The following is a 25,422-nucleotide window of genomic DNA, read 5'->3' as shown; positions in this document are numbered from 1 at the left end:
ACATTTATTTTTATATTCTTTTTAACGTCTGTCAGAGTGATTTCATCATATGATGATTTGCGCATAAGAAACGAGTTTCCTAAAGGGGCTGACATAATTATTTACTGCTTGAATGAAGGGATAACAGGTGAATTTATTTATATATATATATATATATATATATATATATATATATATATATATATATATATATATATATTTATGTGCATGTATGGGCTTGGCTTAGAGGCTAAAGAATAAGAGTGGAGAGTTACAAGTTTTGGTTTAAGCTGATGGCATCCAAGTCATATATATATTTTTTTAGTTTTGATCTCACTACCATATATTAGGCTCAATATAATACTCGACAGAGAATTGTCTCTATAATAATGATAAATACATAATCTGCATGAATTAAAATACCATTTTTAAGTATTCTCTTACGACCGGGCAATGTTGGGCAGCCTGCTAGTATTTAATGAAATCAGATCCTTCTTAGCTAAAACAACCAGATTGTTCTGAATGTGTGATACTATTGGCGCTCCAGCTCCAAGTGTTGGGAAATAAAAGTATAAAAAAAGAGGGAAAAAGTAAAACAAAAGAAATAGGAAATAGGGTTTATCAGTAGATAACAGATAGGAATTTATGCATCGAGATAGACAAAAGAAACTCGACATAGAATTCTTCATCAGGATGGAGCAATACTGTACCAAAAGGACTAAGCAATGATATATTTAGTTTTATGATGGTGGGTACTAGTTTGCAGAGATTAGGCAGAGTTTAGACTCCGAGGAAGACTGTCATGACTTGGACACGGTCAAGGGCAGTTGGTTGCTCGGAGGTCTCCTGAGAGAAATTGGAAAAATTAGAATCAAAACCAGGTGAGGGTAGATTGGGCAGACAAAAAAAATCACTGGAGACCGACACAACCGGACAGTTATAATGGACAACATCAGGTTCCATCGACACATGCTGAACATTACTGATTTACATTAAGTATTCGTCTTGTGTTGTTTATTGTGATGTAATCACAAAGATGATTGTGCAACAGATGGTCACATATCCAAACAACACAACCTTAATGCGGGTGTGTGTCGAGGGATCAATCCTTGAACCTTTATTATTCCTGATCTCAATAAACGACCTCCCTGATGCAATTGTGTCAGAGATGGATATGTTTACTGCTGAAATTACACTATTCTCAGTAATAGCTGAATTGTTAAAAAACACCCACTACTAGTCTCTGCCTCTTGGACAAAGTATAAAAAACAAGAGTAAAGATGTTGGTGGCGTCAGGATCAAGCAAGTTTCAGCCCTCATCTCCTTGGCACAATATTGCAACCTGTGTTTGTTTTACACGTAGTGCACTTGTACCCTCCCCTCTCGATTTAAATACATCCGATCAACCAAATGGCAGCAAAATTAGACCCCTGTAATATAGATGTCCTCAAATGCAAGAAAACCTTCTACTTTAATAGCTTTTCTTTTTTCTTGGACTGCTAAACTTTTGGAATACCTTCCCTGTTTCTCCAAACTGTATCAGTATGCAAAAATTTAAATGTAATGTGAACAAACATCTTGCTACACAACTCCTCACTTAAGATACCCACCAATCACAGTTACGCATTAGGTCCCATTAACAATATACCCTGTTTGGAGTAGAGAAAAACTCACCAGTTACTGCAATCTACGTAAGATGGTGTCATATGAAATTTCTTCCTAGGTAGATGAAATATTTTATGAAAGAAATGGATTCAAGATAAATATTTTTAGTAATAAAATAATGTACCAAATCAAACAATGATTTTGCAGAACTCTAACCCTTACTATTTTATAGAAAATACCTGCAGCATCGAAAAAGGATCTACAGGTGTGCATGTCCACACTCATGAGGGTACTTACTGACAACGCTACATTTGGCAGGCAGTGGTAACCCTGCCGATACTTTTGCCACATAACTTTTGATGGTGCTAAGATGTTTTTCACAAAAATGTTGGACGGCATCACGATCAAGCTCCTTCTGCAGAGAAAACGAAAGAAGATTTTAACGAGAGAAAAAAAAAAAATTTCAGGTTGAACGGCTTCATGTTAGATAATGATACAATTATTATTTAGGATATTCAGACTACTGTGCTCATCGATTTTTAGTTCTTGTTAATATACTTGAATTTAATCAACAATTAATACACATACATAATGGTTGAACAGTTTTAATTTTCTAGAAATTCCTGTGTTTATTAAAAGTGCTCAATGAAAAGACAGATTGTAATTATAGTATATTTCAAAAGCATGTGGACCTGATCTCATCCCAGCTGTGCTATTAAAAAAGTGCTCAGCCGAAGTAGCTCCAGTTGTCTTCAAACTCTACAACAAATGCCTTAATGAATCTTGCTTTCCAGGCTGTTGGAAAACTGCTTCTGTGGTACTAGTATTCAAGAATTCTAGCGAAAGAACTGACCCATCAAATTATCGCCCCATTAGCCTCCTCCCACTTTTTGCCAAAATATTTGAGACCTTAATTAACCATGCTCTAGTCCATCACCTTACAGATGCTAAACTTCTGACTGACAAACAATATGGATTTAGACAAGCCCGTTCCACAGCAGACATCTTAATTGTAATCTTTGAACGTATATACCATTCACTGGACAAAGCGGGGGAGGGCAGAGCGGTAGCTCTAGATATATCTAAGGCTTTTGACAGGGTATGGCATGAGGGTCTCCTCAGGAAAATTAGATCATACGGTATCACTGGTAGAATACTTAACATAATTAAATCCTTCTTAGATAAGAGAAAAATCCAGGTTGTCCTCGACAGTCGTACATCTAAACAATATGATATAAATGCTGGAGTGCCCCAGAGGTCTATCCTTGGGCCTCTATTGTTCCTATTATTCATAAATGACCTCCCCGACAAAATTGCCTCTGAGATGGGTATATATGCTGATGATACTACACTCTATAACAGGCACAACAGGAAAACAAATGAACATATATCTAAAGAAATGGCAGAAACACTAGAGGATGACCTCCAATCTGTGGCGAGGACAAAAATGGATGGTCACGTTCAATGCCACCAAGACTAAACTTGTTTCCTTCAATAATTACAAGAAACCTTCTCTACCACCAATAGCAATGGCCAACGACTCTTTATTTGAGAGTACATCTTTCAAACTCCTTGGCCTAACGTTCACAGGAAATATGAGTTGGAACAATTACATTGAAAGCATTGCCAGGGCCGCTGCAAAGAAGGTAGGCTCTCTCTACCATGCTAGAAAACTACTAACACCCGAAAGTATCATGTACCTCTATAAGGCCACCATTCGCCCATGTGTATTACATGAAAAAAAAAAAAGCCATGAAAGTTGTTTTTTTTTTAATCGAAAATTTTTTCGCGTTTAAAATATGCAAATAAAAACAAAACTAAATCCCTTTCATTGGCATTTTACAAATTTTATTTTATATTTTCCATTGCAAGTTGTTATCAAAAAGTCTAAAAAAAAAAAAAAATACTTTCTTTCATTTTAAAACTTTAAATTCATTTTTTTATGCTACAATTTGAGACGCATATTTTTTTCATAATTAATATACTCACTATTTCATAGCTAGCTTTAACACATACTGACCCAACGTTTAGTTTTTATTAAAGCTTTTGGGATTGGTTAATTAATTATTAAGTAATTTGTCTTACCATGGAAGAAACAGGTGAAGGGCATGACGGGCTGGTTCCTGTGGACGTAAGGCTTGTGCTGTTCGGAATGTCTGATGCAGTGACTAATGAACACGGACTTGTCGGTCGGCCATGAAGCAATTGACTATTTGAAGAACTACGTCTGGTTAAAAAAAAAAGAAACATAAAATCAGAAATTGTTTCTGAAAGAGAAACAAAAAATTCCAAATGTTTTGTTTTTAAGTAGTGATGGGACGATTCCAATAGTTTTCCCCGATTCCAATACAATTACCGATTCCGTACTAAATTACAGATTCAGATTCTTTATAAATCTCTAAATATTTAACTATAAAAGTGTAATTTTGTCCCGATTACTGTAAAAACACATCTAAAATGTCCCTATATTTTCTCAAACGTAAAAAAAAAAACTTGTGAGGGGGGTAGTCTAGAGATTTAGTCTTACTGGAAATTCAAATCAATAAATATTTATTTTTTTATTATTACTACAAGCAGTGGAAGATGTTTCCTAAACCAAAAATCAAATAAAAAAAGATAATTTAAGGAATCAGTTGTGGTATCGGAAAATAGGCTAAAATTTTTCCAATTCTGATACCCAAAAACCTCCGATTTTTCCGATTCCAAATAATCATCCCAACATTATTTTTAATCAATATCAACTCTTTTGAATTTTTAAAGAATTATTATTTAAGTAGTATTTATTTTGCCAAATAAATTAAAATAAACGGCACTTGTCCAGAATTCCCCTCATACTAAAAAGCAAAAATAAAGAAAAAAGTGTGATGTATTATAATATGTATTATAATATGTATCTTGACCAAATGAAAATATTGTATTCCAAAACACGCGTAAATTAATCCAGTAGTTTTACTTTTAAATAAAAAAAAAATTAAATTTTGTGCATAACTTAAGAGGGACTGTCATAACCGCCATTTTGAAAAATATCCCAAGAAACAAAGGGAGAAAATTTAATTCGAACTTGCAAAATTTATATTGTAATGCTTACGAGTTCTTAAAAATCATTTTATTTATAAAAATAAAACTATTTGATCAATCTACATGATTTTTGAAATGTGATATTTTCGTTTTGATGATTGAAATGCAAAATAAGACGATGTAAGAAGACAATGCTTAACAAAGCACCCCTTCCTGTTGCGAACGAATTTTTAAATAATGATGCCCGAATTAGAAAACCCTTCTTAACATGGAAAGGGAAGAATGTTCATATTTTTTATCCTAATTATAAAGATTTGATCGGTTATTAGATCAATTTGTTTTATTGTAAAAAGAAAAACAAGATACATATCATAATAATAATTACTAGCAAGACCTGTGGAAATTCCACAAGAGACTCATTCATATGTAATATATTGATGTTGGCATGTTCAGTGTAAATGGAGACACTGCTATTATTGTAGCTTTTTTGTTAAAGTATTTATCAAAGCTAGCACAAACGCCCGGCAAAGCCCGATCGTAAAGTACGCTTAAATATGATATTTTAATTCTTGCAGATTTTGGATATATTATTACAGAGTTAATGTTTAATCGATTTTTATATATTATAAAGTTGCGATTTCAAAAATAAAAACATATATCCATATGACTTGGGTGCATTAGCTTGAATCGAAACCGAAATAAAAACTTATAAAAAAAAAAATTTTTTTAAATATATATATATATATATATATATATAACTCGAGTTCCTTCAGCCATACTCGAAACTAAAACTTGTGAAGAATTTTTGATAAAATTATTTATAAAAAAAATAGATGATTTAAGTGCCATCAGCTATAGTCGAAACCGAAACCAAAACTTATAAAGAATTCTTGGTAAAATTATCTATGACAAGAAATAGAAGAACATAACAATCAAACGACCCGGATGTAAGCGTGACACACAAAAGAACACACACGCTATTGTACTAATATATAGATAATAATAATGACAAATTTATAGATTAACACCCTCAACTAAGTCATCTCTCCAAACTGAGAGTCTATTTTTTTTTTTAGGTGACTACATTTAAGCACCTTGAGATATTCATTAAATTTTATTTTCTATAAACAAAGAAAATAAAATTTTTAGAAAAGTGAATTTCGTTTCTTTAACAGTAAAAGAATTAGAATCAGCATAACATAACTTTGTTGACCAACTGGATTCTCTTGATGGAATTCTTGCAGGAGGGACTACAGGAAGGTTGCCAACATCTGCAAGTGAAAGTGGTACTATGAAACTAACTATATTCAAACTTTGCACATTATGTTCATCAGCTCGATCAAGTCGTTTTATTTATTTTTTTAAAGAACATCATTTTTAAACAAATTTGAGTCTTTCCAATGCCCTTCCCTTCCCATGTTAAGAATAGCTTTCTAAAATCTTGTAAGTTTATTTGGAGTTCTTACTCTTCTTTCTTCAAACTGTTTTCAAGATGGTGTCATGAGATTGCCTCTCGTAGTTTTGCTATAAAAAATGATTTTCTTTATAAAAATAAAACTTGATCAATTTACATGATTTTTGGAATATGATATTTTCTTTCCATTACAGGAACATGCATCATACAGATTTTTATTTATTTTTGGTTTTAATATGGGGGGAATTCTGAATAAGCACCAAAAATAGATATTGATAATTGGTTTGTCATTGACAACAAAGAAAAACGGAACCAATGAAAACATTTCTAAAAATAAACAACAAACTTTTCTTTATTTTGTCCTTTAGTCCTCACATTCTATGAGCGATGGTTCTGACAAAGAGGAAAGAATTGCTGTTTTTTGGAGTCAGAACTTACTGCATAATACTTAGCGTTGGCTAGATTTTTATTTCAAAGTTTGTTTTTTTTGTTTTTTTTTAGCTCCTTACATCAAATGGCTTCATGTCTTGTCTGGAGCTATTTCCATTAAAAAGACTTACCGACTCCCTTTGCTCAGGCTGAGCTGGCTCGAAGTGAGTGGGGCTATCACAGTATGCTTTACGGATACGGTGTCACTAGGGCAGGTTGCATTTGGAGGGTTTCCGACCGTAATTACGGTTACAGTTCCTTCGGTTTGGCTTGAGACGGAACGTACCTCCTTTTCGGGCCTGCAAAAGAAATACATTCAATTATTTATTTTCTCAGAAAACGTTAGGGTTTTTTTTTTTCATTTTCTTTCTTCGAAGATTGTAATGCTGGGCATGGGCAGCCAAACCAGCTGCCAACATTGCCCCACTTTTTATTGAAACCAACCGAGAGCTCTTTTTAGTATCCTTGCTGTTCCCTCAAGTGCAATTGTCTAGATCTCTTTTACACTTGGTTCACCAGGAATATTAGTTAGGTAGAACTTCAGGTTCTTCATAAGCCCTGTGGCACCTATAATAACTGGTCAATATACAATCAAAATGGTGACTGGATTATTTGAATTATTTGAACTACTGTTCTCATCTTGAGTGTTATTTGCACATTTCAGTTGATGCAACCTCCGACCTTCTTCAACTGTATTTCGTCAAACTTGGAAATCTGCATGGAATTTCCAATGGAACCTTTTATTCAATCCACAGGGGTAACATGTTCTCGTTCTTTCAGCCATGACTGAGTAGAAGTCATGGTGCTTGTGCAGAATGTGAACCAGACTTAACTAACTGGCCGCGGATCTGCATGGAATTTCGAATGGAACCTTTTATTTAATCCGCGAGGATAGCATGCTCTCATTCCGTCAACCTAAATAATTTGCAATTTGATTTTGTCACCTGCAGTGAGGATTGAACTTTTAACCTCCAGAAGAGTGTAACTTACAACTGAATTTGATCAAATATTTTATCCATGGCACCATGAGTCTGCAAGATGAGAACAGTAGTCTGAAGAATCCGATACAAATAACCAATCCTCCTCTAAAAAATTCAGATGCGTTCTCGTCTAATTTAATGATGAATTTAGTCATTTTGCTTCAAACTTTGTAAATTTTTAGTTCAGAACATCTTCAAATATGGATTCAAGGCGTTGAACTTGTTATTCATGATGTCTGTACAAACAGATGAAATTTCATATCAAACCTATGAGTACAAATCGACTTTACAATCTAGTGGGTTGGTTGGTTGGTTGTTTTTGTTTTATGGCATATCAACCCTTTTTCAGGTTATTTAATGCCGAATCTAGTTATTTTGAGGAACGATTTTTAATGGATTATTTTTTTTTAAGTCAGATTCTATTTAACCCATAGTTGTGACCCTAACAGGTACTACCACTCCAGGTCAGAGTGGACCTGGGAGCAATGGTAATTAAAGGGTGGCTCCACACTCCAAGGCCCGCAAGGTGGGGCCTCACCATCGGACATAGTTTTTTTTTCACAGTAGAGACATTATTAGCCTTTTTCTACTCTTTATTTTAAGGTTAGGATAAAAGTCAAATACAGGGTGTCCAAAAAGTCGCTGAAAGGTTTTGAACTTGAATAGATTCTTTATTTTTGATATCTTTCTGTAATTTTTAGACAATCTGACTAAGACACTGGAAAATTTAAAAGAAAAAAAATGCAAAATTCAATCTTTATTTGTGAAAAATAATATCTTAAATATTGCCCATTTTCAGCTTTGCATATTTTTGCTTTTTCCAAAACATTATTCATGACAGATTGCAGAATCTCTGGATTGCGATTTAACTCCCTTATTTCAATCTGCGAGTTGGCAGACCTCAAAACGTCAAATCCCAAACCCAGCAGGAGTTAAAGGAAAACATCAGGAACAAAATAAGGAAGTTAAATCGCGATCCAGAGATTCTGCAATCTATCATGAATAATGTTTTTGAAAGAGCGCAAATATGCAAATCTGAAAGTGGGCAACATTTCAAATATATTATTTTTCATAAATATTGTTTGAATTTTGCATTTTGGGGATTTTTTTTTAAATTCCCAATGTCTTAGTCAGATTCTGTTAAAATTACCGAAAGATAATCTATTTAAGTTGAAAACCTTTCAGTGACTTTTTGGATACGCTGTACATTAATTATTATAGATATTTTTTTCTGTGTTAACCTGTGTCTAAAATAAATGTTAACTTATTCACACAACAGAAAACAATATCTTTAATTAATATAATCAATCAATAAATAATACAATAAAAAAACTGATTTCAATTACACATTCAACATATGAATTGTAACGTCCACATTCCAAAAAGAACAAAATTGCATCATATTCTTTTCTAAATCTAACATGACATCAAAAACACCTCACACACACTATTACACAGCGCTATATACACTTTGAATTGCTAACGGGCTTTTTTGTTCTGAAATAGAACAAAAACATCCATTTAACATCAAAAACACAACATATATATTTTAAAAACCTTGTACTGATATTTTATTTTCTTCAAATCACTTATCTCGAGGAAGTCTTGAAATAAAGACAAAAAGTTGATGAACATATAATTTAATTAGTTCCTTTTTCATCTCTTCAGCACGTCGGAATATTTCCATAATTTTCATCATATATATATATATATATATATATATATATATATATGAGAGAGAGAAAGACAGAGAGAGATATATATCTATAAATATAAAAGTGAAAATGTATGTGTGTGTGTCTACAAAAGGCTTCTTTCAGAGAAGCGGTCGCTCACTTCACAACTTTTTAAAACTTTTTATATCACATATAAATCGCAATATCTCACAGTTAACAACAAAGCTCGTCTGTCTATTTAATTTGCTCGATTTCGGGAAGATAAATATTCAATATTTGTCGCTCGCTGCATGTGGGTTAGTTTTTTCCTATAACATCTTGGGGGGGAAAAAAAAAGCGTTCAGCAGTAAATGAATACTATCCCGCAGTCAAACTTGACCTCATTAAAACGAGCACCTGCTAAATCCAAGTAATTAAATAAATTCAAACGTGTTTCATTTAGCATCTCGCGATGGGGCAATGGTTAACGTCTCACATTTTTTTTTTTTTTTTCACACTTTAATTTACAACTTTGCCTCAACGGTTCAGGTTCGATCCTCAGATTTACTTTTTTTTTTAACCCCCCCCCCCACACACACACCTCCAAACACCTGAGCAACGCCGGGTACCCCTCGCTAGTCTATAATATAAATCTCACCTGTCTGTTAAAATGTATGTAACTATGTATGTATGTATGTATGTCTGCCTAAAACTTTTGACAAAGGCAATGGATTTTCATGAGATTGGTATCATTTTGAAGCTCGACTCTTCGGACGACAATTATCAAAAAATTGGCCAAAAACATTAATTCCTTCACCCTCAACTGGGCACTTTTCTACAGAGAGGAGTCGCTTTTTGCACCAATATTTTCAAAAGTCATCCCCTCTTTTCGAGGGTCTAGCCTTAATTTAAACCTATGTCACTTCTGGTTTGGTGATGCCAACGATAGCAAAGACGTCAATTTTTTTTTTCACGTTCTTTGCCTCCTTCGCAGTATAGGTTCAACCCTGTCTGCTTACTACCACTTTTTTTTTTGCTCAACACATACCTCCAAACACCTGGGCAATGCCGGGCACCCAGGCTAGTTTATAAATATAAAAGCGAAAATGTATGTATGTGTGTTCGCTTTTTCTGCATGTCTACAAAAGGCTTCTTTCAGAGAAGCGGTCGGTCAGTTCACAACTTTTTAAAACTTTTTATATCACATATAAATTGTAATATCTCACAGTTAACAATGAAGCTCGCCTGTCTATTTAATTTGCTCGATTTCGGGAAGATAAATATTCAACATTTGTCGCTCGCCGCATGTGGGTTAGTCTTTTTCCTATAACATCTTGGGGAGGAAAAAAAAAAAGCATTCAGCAGTAAATGAATACTATCCCGCAGTCAAACTTGACCTCATTAACTCATTAAAACGGGCACCTGCTAAATCCAAGTAATTAAATAAATTCAAGCATGTTTCCGTTAGCATCTCGCAGTGGGGCAATGGTTAACGTCGCACGTTTTTTTTTTCACACTTTAATTTATAACTTTGCCTCAAGGGTTCGGGTTCGATCCTCATACTTACTTTTTTTTACCCCCACCCCCAGAGTTTCCACACACACCTCCAAACACCGGGTACCCCTTGCTAGTATATTTATAAGAGAGAGAAAGGGGGTGTGTGTTTATACGAGGTGGCTTCAATAAGTTTCCAGACTTTTTCCATATGGAAACTTTTATTGATAGTACATACATGAAACTTTTATTGATAGTACATACATGAAACTTTTATTGATAGTACATACATGAAACTTTTATTGATAGTACATACATGAAACTTTTATTGATAGTACATACATGAAACTCTAGTCCTCATTGAAGTAATCTCCTCCAGTTGTCTCATAATGACAGCCTCTAAGGTTTTCCTTGAGCTTAGGGAATAACTAAAAGTCACAAGGAACAAGGTCTGGACTATGGTGCGGGTGAGGAACTGTCTTGATGCCTATCTTGGTAAAATAGTCTGTGACAAGGATGCAGTTGTGGACTGGTGCATTCACGCAAATATTCCACATCTTCAGTTCTTTCTGAATAATCGTGTGTGCAGTTCCAACACTGACATTAAACTGCACTTAGTGTCTCTATAGACACACGGCGGTCCTTATCCACAAAATTCTTTATTTGGCCAATTAACTTTGGTGTTCTGACTTCCTTACTCCTCCCACACCTCTCACCATTCCTCACAGATTATCTGCCTCCTTTGAATCTCTTAGGTCACTTTAAAACTGATGCTTGATTCATGCAAGATGGTCCAAAAGCAGTCTGAAGCATTTTATACGCTTCTGTGGCATTTTTTTCAAAGTTTAAAACAGAATTTTATTGCATATTGTTCTTGTCCTTACATCCAGATTGCATTTTTGAAATTCACTAGCTGTAGGGTGTATTTAGTAGGGTGTATTCCAATTCCTGCTGTAGCTGTTCGTTTGAATCTGAAATCATAAAACTTGATCGATTATCTCATAAGATGTATAGCAATAACATACCGAATTTTCAAGAGTCTACGACAATTTTAACTGCTGGTAAAATAAGTCTGGAAACTTAATAAAAAAAAAATAATAAAATTTTATGAGATATATTTTATGCATAAATTTTCAGTATTTTTTCAACAGCGGTCAATGTGTGAGTAGAGCTAGGTAGTAAGTTATGAAAATATGAAAATTAAGCTACACAAAATCGTCCACGTTTCATCCCCACAAAGTAACAATGAATTTGATTGGTTAGTCAAATTCAGCACCATGTGTAAATATAAAGAAACAGTAACATAAATTCCATGATTGATGATATCCGATGCGGATGAAATACAGAGATTCTGTGTACTTTAATTGCCATATCTAACTCAGATCAGCTTGTTTGTTTGGATGTTTAAACCATCCATCTGGTTTCTGACCTCCAGTTTCAAAATATTTGTCTGCTTATCTATTTCATGGCCACCCTGTCGTAAGTCCGATATTAAAAGCCACTATTGTTATTCAAAGCATACACAAGGTCAACAATATTTTTTTGTTTTAACTTATTTTAATGTTTTCCTTACAAATAAATGTAATTTAACCCAGTTGAATTAAAAAAAAATGATTTAAATATAAGTATACCATGTATAACTATAATCATATTTATAACCATAGTTACTGCTTTTAGTAGCGCTGCTGTGGATTCTGACGATTTTTTTTTCAGGCCTTACTTAAAAAATATTTTCTCTTCAAGGAGGGGGGGGTAGGGGTAGAAACTTGATTTTAGTAGTGTTTTAAGTAGGGCCTCCTTAATTTTAATTAGTGCTTGCAGTAGTGCTCTGGAGGCATCCTGAGTTTTATTTTTTTCACTCATCACTTAAAAAAAAATGTTTTCTCAAGACAATAAAAGATAACATACTTTCAAAATCACTTTTTATTTTGAACATTTTTTCATCTTACCATTTAACGGCCAACGGATAGACTATATATATATATATATATATATATATATATATATATATATATATGATTGTTGAGCTGGATTAAATCCGACGATATGAAATAAAATTTTAACTTTTAGACGTAATCCACTACACTAGTTTACACTAATTTATTTTTTTCTCTCATAAAATGTATATATATATATGTATATATGATATCTAATTTACATAAGGAAAACACGTTGCTCTCCTCCATCATTATATATAGCCCCAATCCTCCGACTCTCTCGTCAATGACCATCCCTCTTGAAGAAGCCCGCATAAATCGGGCGAAACGTTGAGTATCCAGGTCCTTCCACCTCCATTTTATTTCATATATATATATATATATACATATAAGTGATGGGAGGATTCCAGTATTCCCCCCCCCCCGATTCCAATACAATTACAGATTCTGTTCCCCCATTTCCATAAAACAGGTAAAATGTGCAGATATTTTCCTAAGCGTAAAAATACAGTTGTGGAGGACGATCTATAGATTTTAGATTTACTGTTATTTTAAAATCAATAAATATTTATTATTTCATCATTATTACCAGCAATAAATAAAAATAACAAAAGAATTGTTTCTGGCATCGGAATATAGGCAAAAATTTTTCTGATGTTGATACCCCCAAACGTTCTGATTTTTCTGATTCCGATTAATCGTCCCAACACTAATATATATATATATATATATATATATATATATATATATATATATGATTTTCAGAACGTGAGAGATTGTATATAATAAATTCCACAGCCAAACAATGACGCAGCCCACAAGAGCCATGACAGTCAAAGAAACGGAAGTCCAAGACTCGAGTTTCGCCCTCATTTGGGCTCATCAGTTAGACACATCCGAACTCAGGATTCGAAACCCGAGCCTCTTGCATGCGAGGCAAGCACTCTACCAACTGAGCAAACGCCCTGCACACAAGAATTTCTATTAACCAACACAGATCAAGCAAACCGCGCCGAAATCTGACTGTGAAATGAACCTACTTCGTCTCAACAAGGGACGCGGTCATCCAACCAGCTAATAACCCCAAGCCGATGTCTCACAAGTAGGAGTTTTAACTCGAAAGGACGATGCCATCCAGCAATGCTAACCAAGCAAGCAACTTATGATAGGATTTTCAGAACATGAGAGATTGTATATAATAAGTTCCACAGCCAAACAACGTTGTTTGGCTGTGGAATTTATTATATATATATATATATATATATATATATATATATATATAAAGAAAGCAATGTATAGAGAGTGAGGTCATAAAGTTTTAAAAGAAAAGACATTACAGACACTTTTTTACCTCATCTATTTTGTTATCCCGGGCAACATACGGTATCCCTAAAAAGATTTGTGTTCCTTTCTTTAGCATGAATAAACTGATGATATGAAATTAGCAGTTAATGCCGCGTTGATTTTGTCAACCCAACCAAGTAACAAATCACCCAACTAGCAACAATGCTTACGTGCTTCCACTGAGATGAATGTCCCCCTCGGAGAAAGTGACAATCTTCTTACGGAGCTCCTCACCCTCAAAGGAGACATATTTCTTGGGCAAGTCTTCCGTCTCTGGATAAACGGCACTGCGTCTTTTCAGATCTTCTCCCAACTTGTGCAGCAGATCGGAGATGTTGGACTTGTTCTGACACTGCTTGGTCACTTCCGGTAAATATTGGCTTAACAAGTTTGGGAATGCTGAGGCTACTGTATGCAAGCCACTAAGGACAAACTGGACGGTTGTTTTATCAGCGTTCGGCAGCAGGGACACCAAATACTCAATGCTGCGCTTGGCATCGTTCTGTGAGAATAAAAAGCCAAAACCAATCAGAAAAATGGGTTCTTATAAGGATTGTCTGGGTGATTTACAGAAGATGATAAACAAAAGTTTGTGGATTTTTAAAAAAAATTGGGGGGGGGGGTCGCATAAACGCTGGCCAATTTTTTCAATTAAAAATATTATTTCTGTCTGTACAAAGCTAATCCAACAAAAAATTTATTGAAAAATATTCTTGAATAATCATTGGACAATTTTTATGAAATTTTTAGAAAATTCAAATCAAGAACAAAAAACATTTGTTGCAAGGTAAGTTTCATGAATAAATATTCATTTTTTGAAGAACAACTGATAATAAATTTTTTGATTTTTTAAATATATATTTTATTTTTTGTTCAAATCAAAATAAATATTTAGATTATATATATATATATATATATATATATATATATATGAAAGGATGACACACTAGTGCCTGTAGGTATGAAAAAATAATTATAGTAATAATTATGTCAGCCCATTTAAGAAATCAGTTCTTATTGTTAAAGTCGGTCACTTGAGCTCATGTGCACTTATGATTGTATCATCATGAGATCACTCTCGCTGTCTAGACATTTACACTTTATATAAATGTTAATTTCAACTGTATTTCTTGTGGTTAACGTTGGCTGTGTGGTTTGTTCCTTGCTAATGGAGCTAGAGATGGCTTCGTGGCCGGGTTTGAATCTCCTGACTGGTTGTAATCGTAACTTCCTACACTAATGATTCCCAAAAGGGTTGAAACACTAGTGTCTACAGGTATTAACAAATAATTATAGTAATAATTTTTATATATATATATATATATATATATAGTGGAAATGGTAATTAATAAAAACTGAAGAAAGTGCTCAATACTGTTGTAGAGCAAATATGCGTTTTATTTTTTATTACCGTATCTTTCTGTTAAGTTACATTATTGTTTCAGCTACTTGGCCGTTTTTTTGGCCGTCTGTAGCATCCTCAGACTTTTACAGAACCCATTTGTTCATATTATAAGCTCTATTTCCTTTTAGGTTTTATTGAGCTTTTACATCTGGTTGAGATTACTTTACTTGTAAATATTAACTCTTTAATATTTATGATATATTTTAAGTTTACCATTTTGATTACCTTTGTAAACTTATTGTAATTTTTATTTCTTATATATATATATATATATATATATATATATATATATATATATATATATATATGATTTTTGTTTTAAGCAAATCAAGATATTTAGATTTTTTTATATAATCTATATATCAATAGGAAAGCATGTGTGTCATTTATTTTGTGTGTCATGCTTATATCCAAGTGACTGTCATTTAATTGTTATGGACTTCCATTTCTTGTAATAAATAATTTTACCAAGAATTCTTCATAAGTTTTGGTTCCAGGTATAGCTAATGGAACTCAAGTATATATATATATACATGTGCGCGCACACAAATCTATTTTCTTCATAAGTTTTGGTTTCGGTTACGATTCAAGCTGATGCACTCAAGTCACATGGATATATTTTTTATTTTTGAAATCGCAACTTTAAATTATATAAAAATCGATAAAACATTAACTCTATAATAATATATATGAAATCTGCAAGAATTAAAATAACATATTTAAGCGTACTTTATGACTGGGCTATGCCGGGCATCCTTGCAACTTAAGTAAATATTTTTGCAGTTTTAACAAAAGAGCTACAATAATATCAGAGCTACAACTTGGCCTTTTGGCCAAGATCAAAGTGTAGTATCTGTTCTTCAGATGCTGCACTTCCATTTCTCGTTCTCTTTCAGTGGAGGAGAAATCCTTCACGATTGAGACAATTTTTATTTTTGTACCTTTTCTCCACGTTAAAAAACGACCCTGGTGTCTAACTCTGTCCCGTGGGGAGGCATAGTAAATAGGTACAATAATATCAGAGCATCCCCATTTTACGTTGAACATATGCCAACATCAATATATTACATATGAGTCCCCTGTGGAATTTCCACAGGTCCCGGTAGTAAAATAATTATAGCAAAAATATGTTTTCTTTACTATTGCATTAGAGTTAAAGCTCACAGCGTTTCAGTACTTTCAAGCATTTTCTATAAACTGGCCAGACGATTTTGATAGTAGCACAGGCCTTATACTGCATAAGTAACAAAAAATTAACATCAGAAAAAATGAGAGACTTCGGGTTCAAAAGAGAGTCGCCAACTTATTAGAGCCTGAACTGTCATCTAAGCTTCTCTCTACTTGTTCTACAAGTACTTTAATGGTGAATGCTCTGACGAACTACAAGCACTTGTACCCCCTTGACGTAAATACCCCCAACAAACCTGACAAGCAGCTAAATCCCACCCCTACACAGTAGAGATCCATAGGTGTAAGAAGCAGAAGTTCAAGTGTAATGTGAACAGACATCTTGCTGCCCACCTCCCTTCATAATATCCCGGCAACTTATGTCCCAGATAGTAGCTCCCTACTTCAAAGTGGCACTGTGCCTTGTTTGGGGTGAAAATTGAATTAAAAAAAAAAAATGTGTATATATATATATATATATATATATATATATATATAAACCCAAATGTTTTTGATTACAATTTATAAATAGACAATTTCTATTGGAAACTAAGTTAACATATTCAAAAGAAATGATGTCATGAACAAAAAGGCTGTACTGAGTTGATATTTTTTTGATGAGGGTAATATATATTGAATTGTTCGAACTATTGGTCTTATCTTATTCTGACAACATTTTGATCGATGTAACCTCCAAACTTCTTCAGGTGTATCTTCACAATAGTCTTTTTTTGTATTTTTTTTTCCAAATGAATCATAGTCGTCAGAATTCAAAATATGTGATGCGTTTATGAAATGGTGTCGAGTCGACTCCATTTACGTTTTAATTCAGGTTCGTACTGATTTGATACATTTCTATATTTTATTTGGATCATTTTCCCCTCTTTTACCACACGAATGAAAACAATGGGACGTAAACATTTGTGTTCTCATTGTGGGAACTTGCTTAGTTTGTTTTTGTCAGTGCTAATTTAGACTTGCACTCATTAAAAAAATAAAAATAAAAACCTTATGTACTGAGTTGATAGGTTTTAGATGAGGATTGATAATAGACCAAAAACTGACAGAGGAGTTTGGTAGGGAAAATTTTTTAAACAAACAAATATATACAAATATATATAGATAGAGGTTTGTGTTTATTATAACCTTTTTACACAAATACTACACAAGTATAAATCTTGTAGAATATCCGCATGAATACATAAGAGTTAATTAAAGTAATCATCCCATAAGAAAACCGACAAACTAATAGAGAATTAATTGAAACAAGGCAATTAATAGGCGACAACAATAGTCCATTTTTATTTCAAGGATGGGTATAGGAATATATTAAGGAAAAAAAAAAAATATTGGAAGCGTAAAATAAAGTTTTTGTAAATAAACGTTTTCACATACCTGTAAATTGTAACCCAATGTTTTTAATGTAAATTTGACGGTTGTTTTCATAGAAAATCATGTTTCAATTGCAAGATATATCCGCCATATTGTTTTAATGTTTTGGTTGGTTAGTGAGATTGCTGAGATGCGTTTTTCTCAGCCAATCAGAATATGGCTCGGTTTATACCTTGCATCGACACCAATTTAGTTAATCAATATATATTAATATATTTTTAAAATAGGAGGCTTACTTTGAGACCGACCCTCATATATATTTCTCCTCAACCCCACCCATAATAATTTAGATTCCGCAATTAGACAACATTTATTGGATAACCCAGAATGTGGGCAGGCATATAAGGATGACTTCTTTTCAATTTTATTTTGAGGCCCATCAAGTAGTCATTTGAAAACTCTCGAATCCGTCTCCATTGCACAACTCAAACCCTCTCTCTGCAGGCAGAAGCGGTTTGTTAATACCCTGGATCTTTTAGGCGAATTATAGAGGGATTCTATAGATATGATTCTCTACTCCCTTTTCTCCCCCTTTTTCTCCCTTCCGTATATTTATATGCGGGTTATCATTCCTCACTTATGATATTCAAAAATCTTTTTAATAATATATATATATATATATATATATATATATATATATATATATATATATACTGTGAAAGCAAAATCAAGAACAAAAACAAGACTTCAAAAAAGGTGTTGATGGCAACTAAAAGTGTATTTCATTTTTCGTTACAATTGTTTCCATGCCCAGTTGACAATTTCAAACATTATATCGTTTGAAAATTTTCAAAAACCAGCATTTCTTCAGACTTTATGAATAAAAACACTTTTGACAATAGAGCATTTTTGAAGAGAAGAAGAAAGAAAGAAAAAAGAAAAATTCCCTTAACCGGAAAAGCATGTGAGAAACATTTACCTTTGCGGGAGCTACAGAAAAGCCCATACCGCAAAGGTAAATGTTTCTCACATGCTTTTCCGGTTAAGGGAATTTTTCTTTTTTCTTTCTTTCTTCTCCTCTTCAAAAATGCTCTATTGTCAAAAGTGTTTTTATTCATAAAGTCTGAAGAAATGCTGGTTTTTGAAAATTTTCAAACGATTACCAAATTTTTAGAGAAATATGTTTTTATCCCTACATTAAACTCTGTTGTTGATTGAATTTTAAAACGCAAAAAAAAAAAAAAAAAAAAAACTCACCTCACTGATTGTTCCGATGTTACCAATGATGGTGGTTACCTGTTCCATGTAAATGGGATAATTCGTGGCCAATGTCTGCAGATTAGATGAATACGCCACAAGTGAACGGGGATTTACAGTTGCTATATTCACAAGGATGCTCAGCGCAGGCAGGGTCATTGTATCGGATTTCTTGAAGTAATCACAAAATACAGGCACATGTGGTTGAAGAAGCTGAAAAAAAAAAGAAAAAAAGAGGAATGACAGAAACATGTTTTTACCATTTCACTGCGTAATTCCATCATCCTGATATATTTGCCTCCCCCACAACATCATAAGTTAGACACAAAATCGATCTTTAATATGGAGGAGACAGGTGATCCAGCTCTCCAAAAAGGGTACTCTTGTTACGTTGTTCTTATTTAGATGACAACTTATATATTTGTTGTTGTTCATTTTAGTAGAGAGTCTTAGAGGTTCATGTTGTGTGCAGATATATCGCGTATATATCAAGAGAGACAGTTCTGTATATATAAGGAGACATATTATGAGATAGACACAGTCTTATATATATAAAGAGACAGGGTACAGGCTAATACAGGAGAACCGAGCATGTAATTCAATGAGAAGAGATTTATGATACACTGACAGATAGACCGAGAGATAGTGCGTTTGGCATTTACGTTTGACAGTTGTACGTATAATATAAACACATTACCTTTCTTGTTGCAATGATGAACACAGAAAGACGGCAGTTATAAAAACATGATGATCGTTTATTCTTCGACCGGTCGGAAATGATTCTGTACTTCAGGGATTTAAAGTTGTTACATGGTTCCTTCTAAGCCTCCCGCTTCCAAGAGGGTGTCCTGACTCTGAGAATTGGTCGGAACCTCTCTGCTTCTCTGATCTGACTGATCTGCCCCCTATCTGATCTCACCTGATTCATCTAACTAATTTCATAACTCATGACGTCATTGCATGACCAGCACGTGCATATCAGACACATGGCATGACATGCCTTCTCTAACCTAATTTACGTAACCCACTTTACAAATAACATTTTCCATTGTCCGTTTTTAAATTCCTTATTTTAATTTCATTTTTATAACAAAAACAAAGTTCATCATTACATTCCTTTTTCAATAAACAGATAACTATTTTGTGTGAGCTAAAAAATGGTAATTCTGCATTCTATTTCATAATAACATTCTGTGTTTATTTTAACTTATGATTGGAATTCTCAATTCCAAATCTAGCTTTGCAAGTTCGAATCTTTGACTATCCTATTTCATATTTACTCACAAGAACAGGCTGCTGTTCTTGTAACACTCAGTTGGGACAAAAATTTGAACTACCTCAGTCTGGAAGGATTGCTTCTCACACTAACCAAGGACAGAAAAGATAAAGTTTAGAAACAGAACAGATACTACACTGTGAAACTTTTTTTTTTTTTTTTTTACAAATAAGTCACCACTTATCAAGGCCTGGAGGCCACTCGAGGATAAGGGTTAATGGGTATAAATAAGTAGTGGAAATTTTGTAAATTGGATTACTTAGGGAGATGGTTCAAGAACTTGTTCACGTTGGACTTGAAGACAACCAAGTTGTAGTCAGTTGGAAAGCAGGAAAACGAAACAGAGTTCCATAAGCATGCAGTTCTAAGAAAGAAGCTTTGTTTATGGAATCTACGTTTAGGTTCAGGCACAGATAAAGAGTGTGGGAAATTATTGGTAGTGGTTTTGGCTAGACGAGTGTTTTTTCGTGAAAGTTTGACGAGGGGGGACCATAGATTGAAGCTCAGACGAGCACTTGCCATGAAAATAAGGATAAAGCAGAGACAGGCTCACAACATCTCTTCTGTGGGAAAGAAGTTGCAGGGAAAAGAAAAGGGCATCTTCCCCACTAAGCTACATAGTCTATTTTGAACTGTCAAGGCAGGATAAGCTGCTATTAGCAGCTTATCCTGCCAAGATGTGGCAATAGTATTCCATCATTGGCCATATCTGGCTTTTATATAAGTAGAAAATTTCTTTCTGAAAAATACAAAAATAAATTAGGCCATTCTAATGAGTTGAGGAGGAGGAGGAGGAGGAGGGATCTTTGGTCATCCTCATCACTGTACCTTATATACGTATCTATCATTTTCCTTGCTAGAATCTTCAATCACCATAATACCACATTCATTCCAGAGGTTCTCCAACTTAAGATTCCCAAATCGATTGTTTTTTGTTTTTTTTTTTTTTACTACACTGTGATCCTAGCCAAAAGGCCAAGAAACAAGTCATAGTTATCCTTTTTCAGGAAGATCGGTTTATTTTATCTTTTATGTTGCTTAACTTTGGTGTGTCAACGTGATGGCGCTGTTTTACAATTCGTCATTGTACGGAGGGAGACAACGCTCGTTTACTAAGAGATTCGTTCAATTTTTCATCTCATAATTTAGGACGTTTGATGCAACAATATATTTTTTTAAAATTTGTTTTAAATTAAAACATTAAAGAAAGCTGCAAAAATTTTTTTTTTTTAATGTAACAAACTTGATAACATTAATAATACAAAATGTAGTCTGTATACGATTATTAGAAAAAAAAACAAACCAACAATATTTTCACTAGATGAAAACATTTAAAAAAAGAAGCTACAACCTTTTTTTTTTTCTTAATGTAAAAGTAAATGTTATGGTAAGGTTAAGAAATTAGCTTTTAACCTTAAATAAATATAAAGAATGAAACTCTTTAATAAAACAAGGATGAAACTTTTAAAGCTGCAGCATTTTTTTTTTTACTTTATAATATTAATAACACCAACATTTAGTTTTTAAACATAACAAAAAATGAAAATGCAATGATAGTTGTAGAGGAATTGTAATTTTTATTAAATGAAGACTGAGATTTATTATTTACTAGCGAGGGGTACCCGGCGTTGCCCGAGTGTTTGGAGGTGTGTGTGGTTTTTGGTAAATCAAACCTCCGGAGGGGGGGGGTTAAAAAAAAAAAAATGTTTTGGTAGTATGAGGATCGAACCCGAAGCCTTGAGGCAAAGTTGTAAATTAAAGTGTGAAAAAAAAAAAAAAAAGTGTGCGGCGGTTTTAACCATTGGGCCACCGCGAGATGCTAACGGAAGCACGTTTGAATTTATTTAATTATTTGGATTTGGCAGGTGCACGTTTAATGTCAACTTTGACTGCGGGATATTATTTCATTTACTGCGGAAACGCTTATTTTATTTTTATTTTCCCAAGATGCTATAGGAAAAAGACTAACCCACATGCGGCGAGCGACAAATGTTGAATATTTATCTTCCCGAAGTCGAGCAAATTAAATAGACAGGCGAGCTCCATTGTTAACTGTGAGATATTACGATTTATATGTGATATAAAAAGTTTTAAGTTGTGAACCGACCGACCGCTTCTCTGAAAAAAGCCTTTTGTAGACATACAGAAAAAGCGAACACACATACATACATACATACATTTTCGCTTTTATATATATATAGATGTAAAAACTAAATGTTGGTGTTATTAATATTATAAGCTTTGTTTAGTAAAAAAAAAAAAAAAAGCTGTCGCAGTCTTTTTTTTTTCTTAAATATTTTCATCCTTGTTTTATTAAAAAGTTTTGTTTGAAAAAAATAACTTCCTATCGTCGCATTTAATCACTTGGTAAGTCGTAAAAAAATGTAGAAAAAAAGTTGCCACGGTTTCTTTTTTAAATGTTTTCATCCAATGAAAATATTGTTAGTTTTCTCTTAATAGTCGCGTAAATCATATTAATGTAATCAATTTTGTTACATTATAAAAAATTTGCTGCAGTTTTCTTTTTTTATGTTGATTTAAAAAAAAGTAAATATTGCGTCCTAAATTATGAGGTGAGAAAAATGAACGAATCTCTTAGTAAAAGAGAGTTGTCTCCATCTGCACAATGACAAATTGTAAAACAGCGCCAACGTGATTGTATTGTATATAATAGCTGGAGTACCACTTACAAAAATAGAAAATAGAAACGTAAACACCATTATTTATTTCTTCCCACCTGATGTATAAATAGGTTGAAGAGGTCCTTTTATCCTGGATGCAGGCCTGCCATTATGTATTTTTTTTTATTTATTCATATTTAGTTTATTTAGTCATAAGTTTTTTAGTCATAAGTTTCTGATTGTCTATGGCTTTTTTTTAAATTAAAAGCTATCCTCTAATAATAGAGGGGGTGCTCCCATCCTCAACATGGAGGACATGCTGAATGGCTTAAGGAGACACCGCACCATTTTTTGGGGGAATATATAGTCAGAGTTTACTTCAAATGAGAAATATTTTTGTATCAGGGTCTCTGACAAACCCCTACGCAGAGAGACCGAAGACAATCAAGAATGCTGTCTAATAAGGATTCAGGTGTTGTTATATTATTGAGCATGTATATACATAAACGAGTCAATTTTCATCTCTAGTGTTTGTGATCATTGCTTGCGTGTGTGTGTGTGTTAATACATAAAACAAATATAGATACCTTTAACAACAGTTTAACAAATGGGCTGAATAAGATCTTACAACTAGTTCCTCATGAAATGAATAAACCTTTGTCTGCTTGCCCAGACAAAGGAAGCACATACCTTTTTTTTTTATTACATTTTCACCCCAAACAAGGCACATTGCCACTCAGGTGTAGGGGGCTACTATCAGGGTCAGCAACTACTGGGGCACTATGTAGGGATTTGGGCAGCAAGATGTCGTTTCACGTTGCACTTGAACTTCTGCATGTCAGTACAGTTAGGGAAGCAGGATCCTGGAATGGAATTCCAGAGTCTAGCGGTTCTGGGGAAGAAACTACTGGTCACAATCATCGCTGCATTGTTCCAGACATGCTTTCTGAAAATGTAAGTCATTTTCAACCCTGAAAACTCTCACACAACCAAATTGTTTTTCCACATTCAATATTTATTCTTGCTTGCAACTCTTTGTTGTCGGGTTTCATACCGATTTAAAAAAGGTTGGTTTTTTTTTAGGTGATTACTAGGGCTATGACAACAAAATATTCTTATCATTGTTTTGACTCTCAAGTATATATTCAGCACAGTTAATCAACCAAGAACCACATCATTCTATATAAAAGCATATAAGATATCAACAGATACACACTGGAGAGTCAAAACAACGAAAAGGATATTCTGTTGTTCCAGCCCTAGTTATTACATATTACTGTCAAATGCTTCCATGGCTGTCAACTTCATTCCCAGATTGGAACTTGTCTGTTCAGTTTTTTTTTTTTTCACTCCAACCCTCTGTCCAGACTAACTCTGAATTTATAGACATACTAATAAAAAACACCGCCATTTTAGCTGTCTCACACTGTGATGTATGCCTCCCAATTATTGAAGCCTTATTAATCTGTATTTAAAAAAAACAACCATTAATTAAGCTCAATACAAAGCGGATGCCATGCTTAAATGATTTTAAATGATTTTAATTGTCTTTCCATTCAATTCATTGCCTTATTTCTTATTATTTTTTCCTCACTCGCCTGAGGACAATTTATGTAGATCAAAAACGTTTGTGAATATGGCAAATTTCTTTTTACACTTTAACAAAATGTTCGGAAAGAAAAAAAATGGATTGTAAGAGAAACAAACAAGAGTTGTCTCTGCTCTTCAATGAAACGTGCATAAAGGAGAAGATGCTGCCCAAATATACTAATGTATATAAAACTATCTTTGTTTAACTCTCTGACCAAGTAAGTACCAATTAATGCAACGCAGCACAAAATAACAATAACCCCATCTTTATCACAATAATATACATTTTCTCAAACGTAAAATCACACTTGTGACAAGGTGATCTATAGATTTTAGTTTTACTGGAAGTTTAAAATCAATAAAAATTTATTATTTTATTCTTCTTATTATTATTATTATTATTATCAGCAGTGGAAGATTTTGTTTTAATGTAAATCTAATATATAAAATGCTATATGTCTGTCTGTCTGTCTCCATATTTTCAACTCTATCTCTTCCGAAACCAAAAGTTACAGAGTGGTGCTAAGGGTCTCAAATGATTGGATTTTTTTTTTACAGACTGTTCATTAGCCGGTTAAAATAGTTTTTAAGGGATCCAAATTGAAAAAATCGTTACACATTTTGTATATTCATCTTAGTTTATTTTTTAATCAGTTCATATATATTTTTTCTCTGATTACCGTAAAAACATAATAAATGTGCAGATATTTTCTCAAACGTAAAAACACATTTGTGGATTGGTTGGTTGGTTGGTTGTTTTTGTTTTACAGCATATCAACTCTTTTCAGGTTATTTAATGCCAAATTCAGTGATTTTGAAGAAAAGTTTTTTAATAGAATATATCTGTTTTTTGTTTTTTTTCCAAGTCAGTTTCTATTTAACCCATAGTTGGGACCCTAACAGGTACTACCACTCCGGG

General features: G+C 33.4%; 1 protein-coding gene across 1 annotated transcript in view; it reads right to left on the bottom strand.

Annotated features, from left to right (window-relative positions):
• Positions 1-25,422, bottom strand: part of LOC145297763 (ventricular zone-expressed PH domain-containing protein homolog 1-like) — a 97,375-nt gene that overhangs the window by 15,108 nt on the left and 56,845 nt on the right. Inside the window, 5 exon segments of the mRNA XM_080144006.1 lie at positions 1,882-1,999; positions 3,670-3,811; positions 6,577-6,744; positions 14,026-14,357; positions 19,017-19,229. Coding sequence (XP_080000132.1) covers positions 1,882-1,999; positions 3,670-3,811; positions 6,577-6,744; positions 14,026-14,357; positions 19,017-19,229 — 973 coding nt within the window.

Source organism: Euprymna scolopes, chromosome 18, assembly GCF_053919585.1.
Source record: "Euprymna scolopes isolate OS-2025 chromosome 18, ASM5391958v1, whole genome shotgun sequence".
Classification (NCBI taxonomy): domain Eukaryota; kingdom Metazoa; phylum Mollusca; class Cephalopoda; order Sepiida; family Sepiolidae; genus Euprymna; species Euprymna scolopes.
The sequence above is the reverse complement of the archived record's forward strand: the minus strand, read 5'-3'. Positions and strand labels throughout refer to the sequence as shown.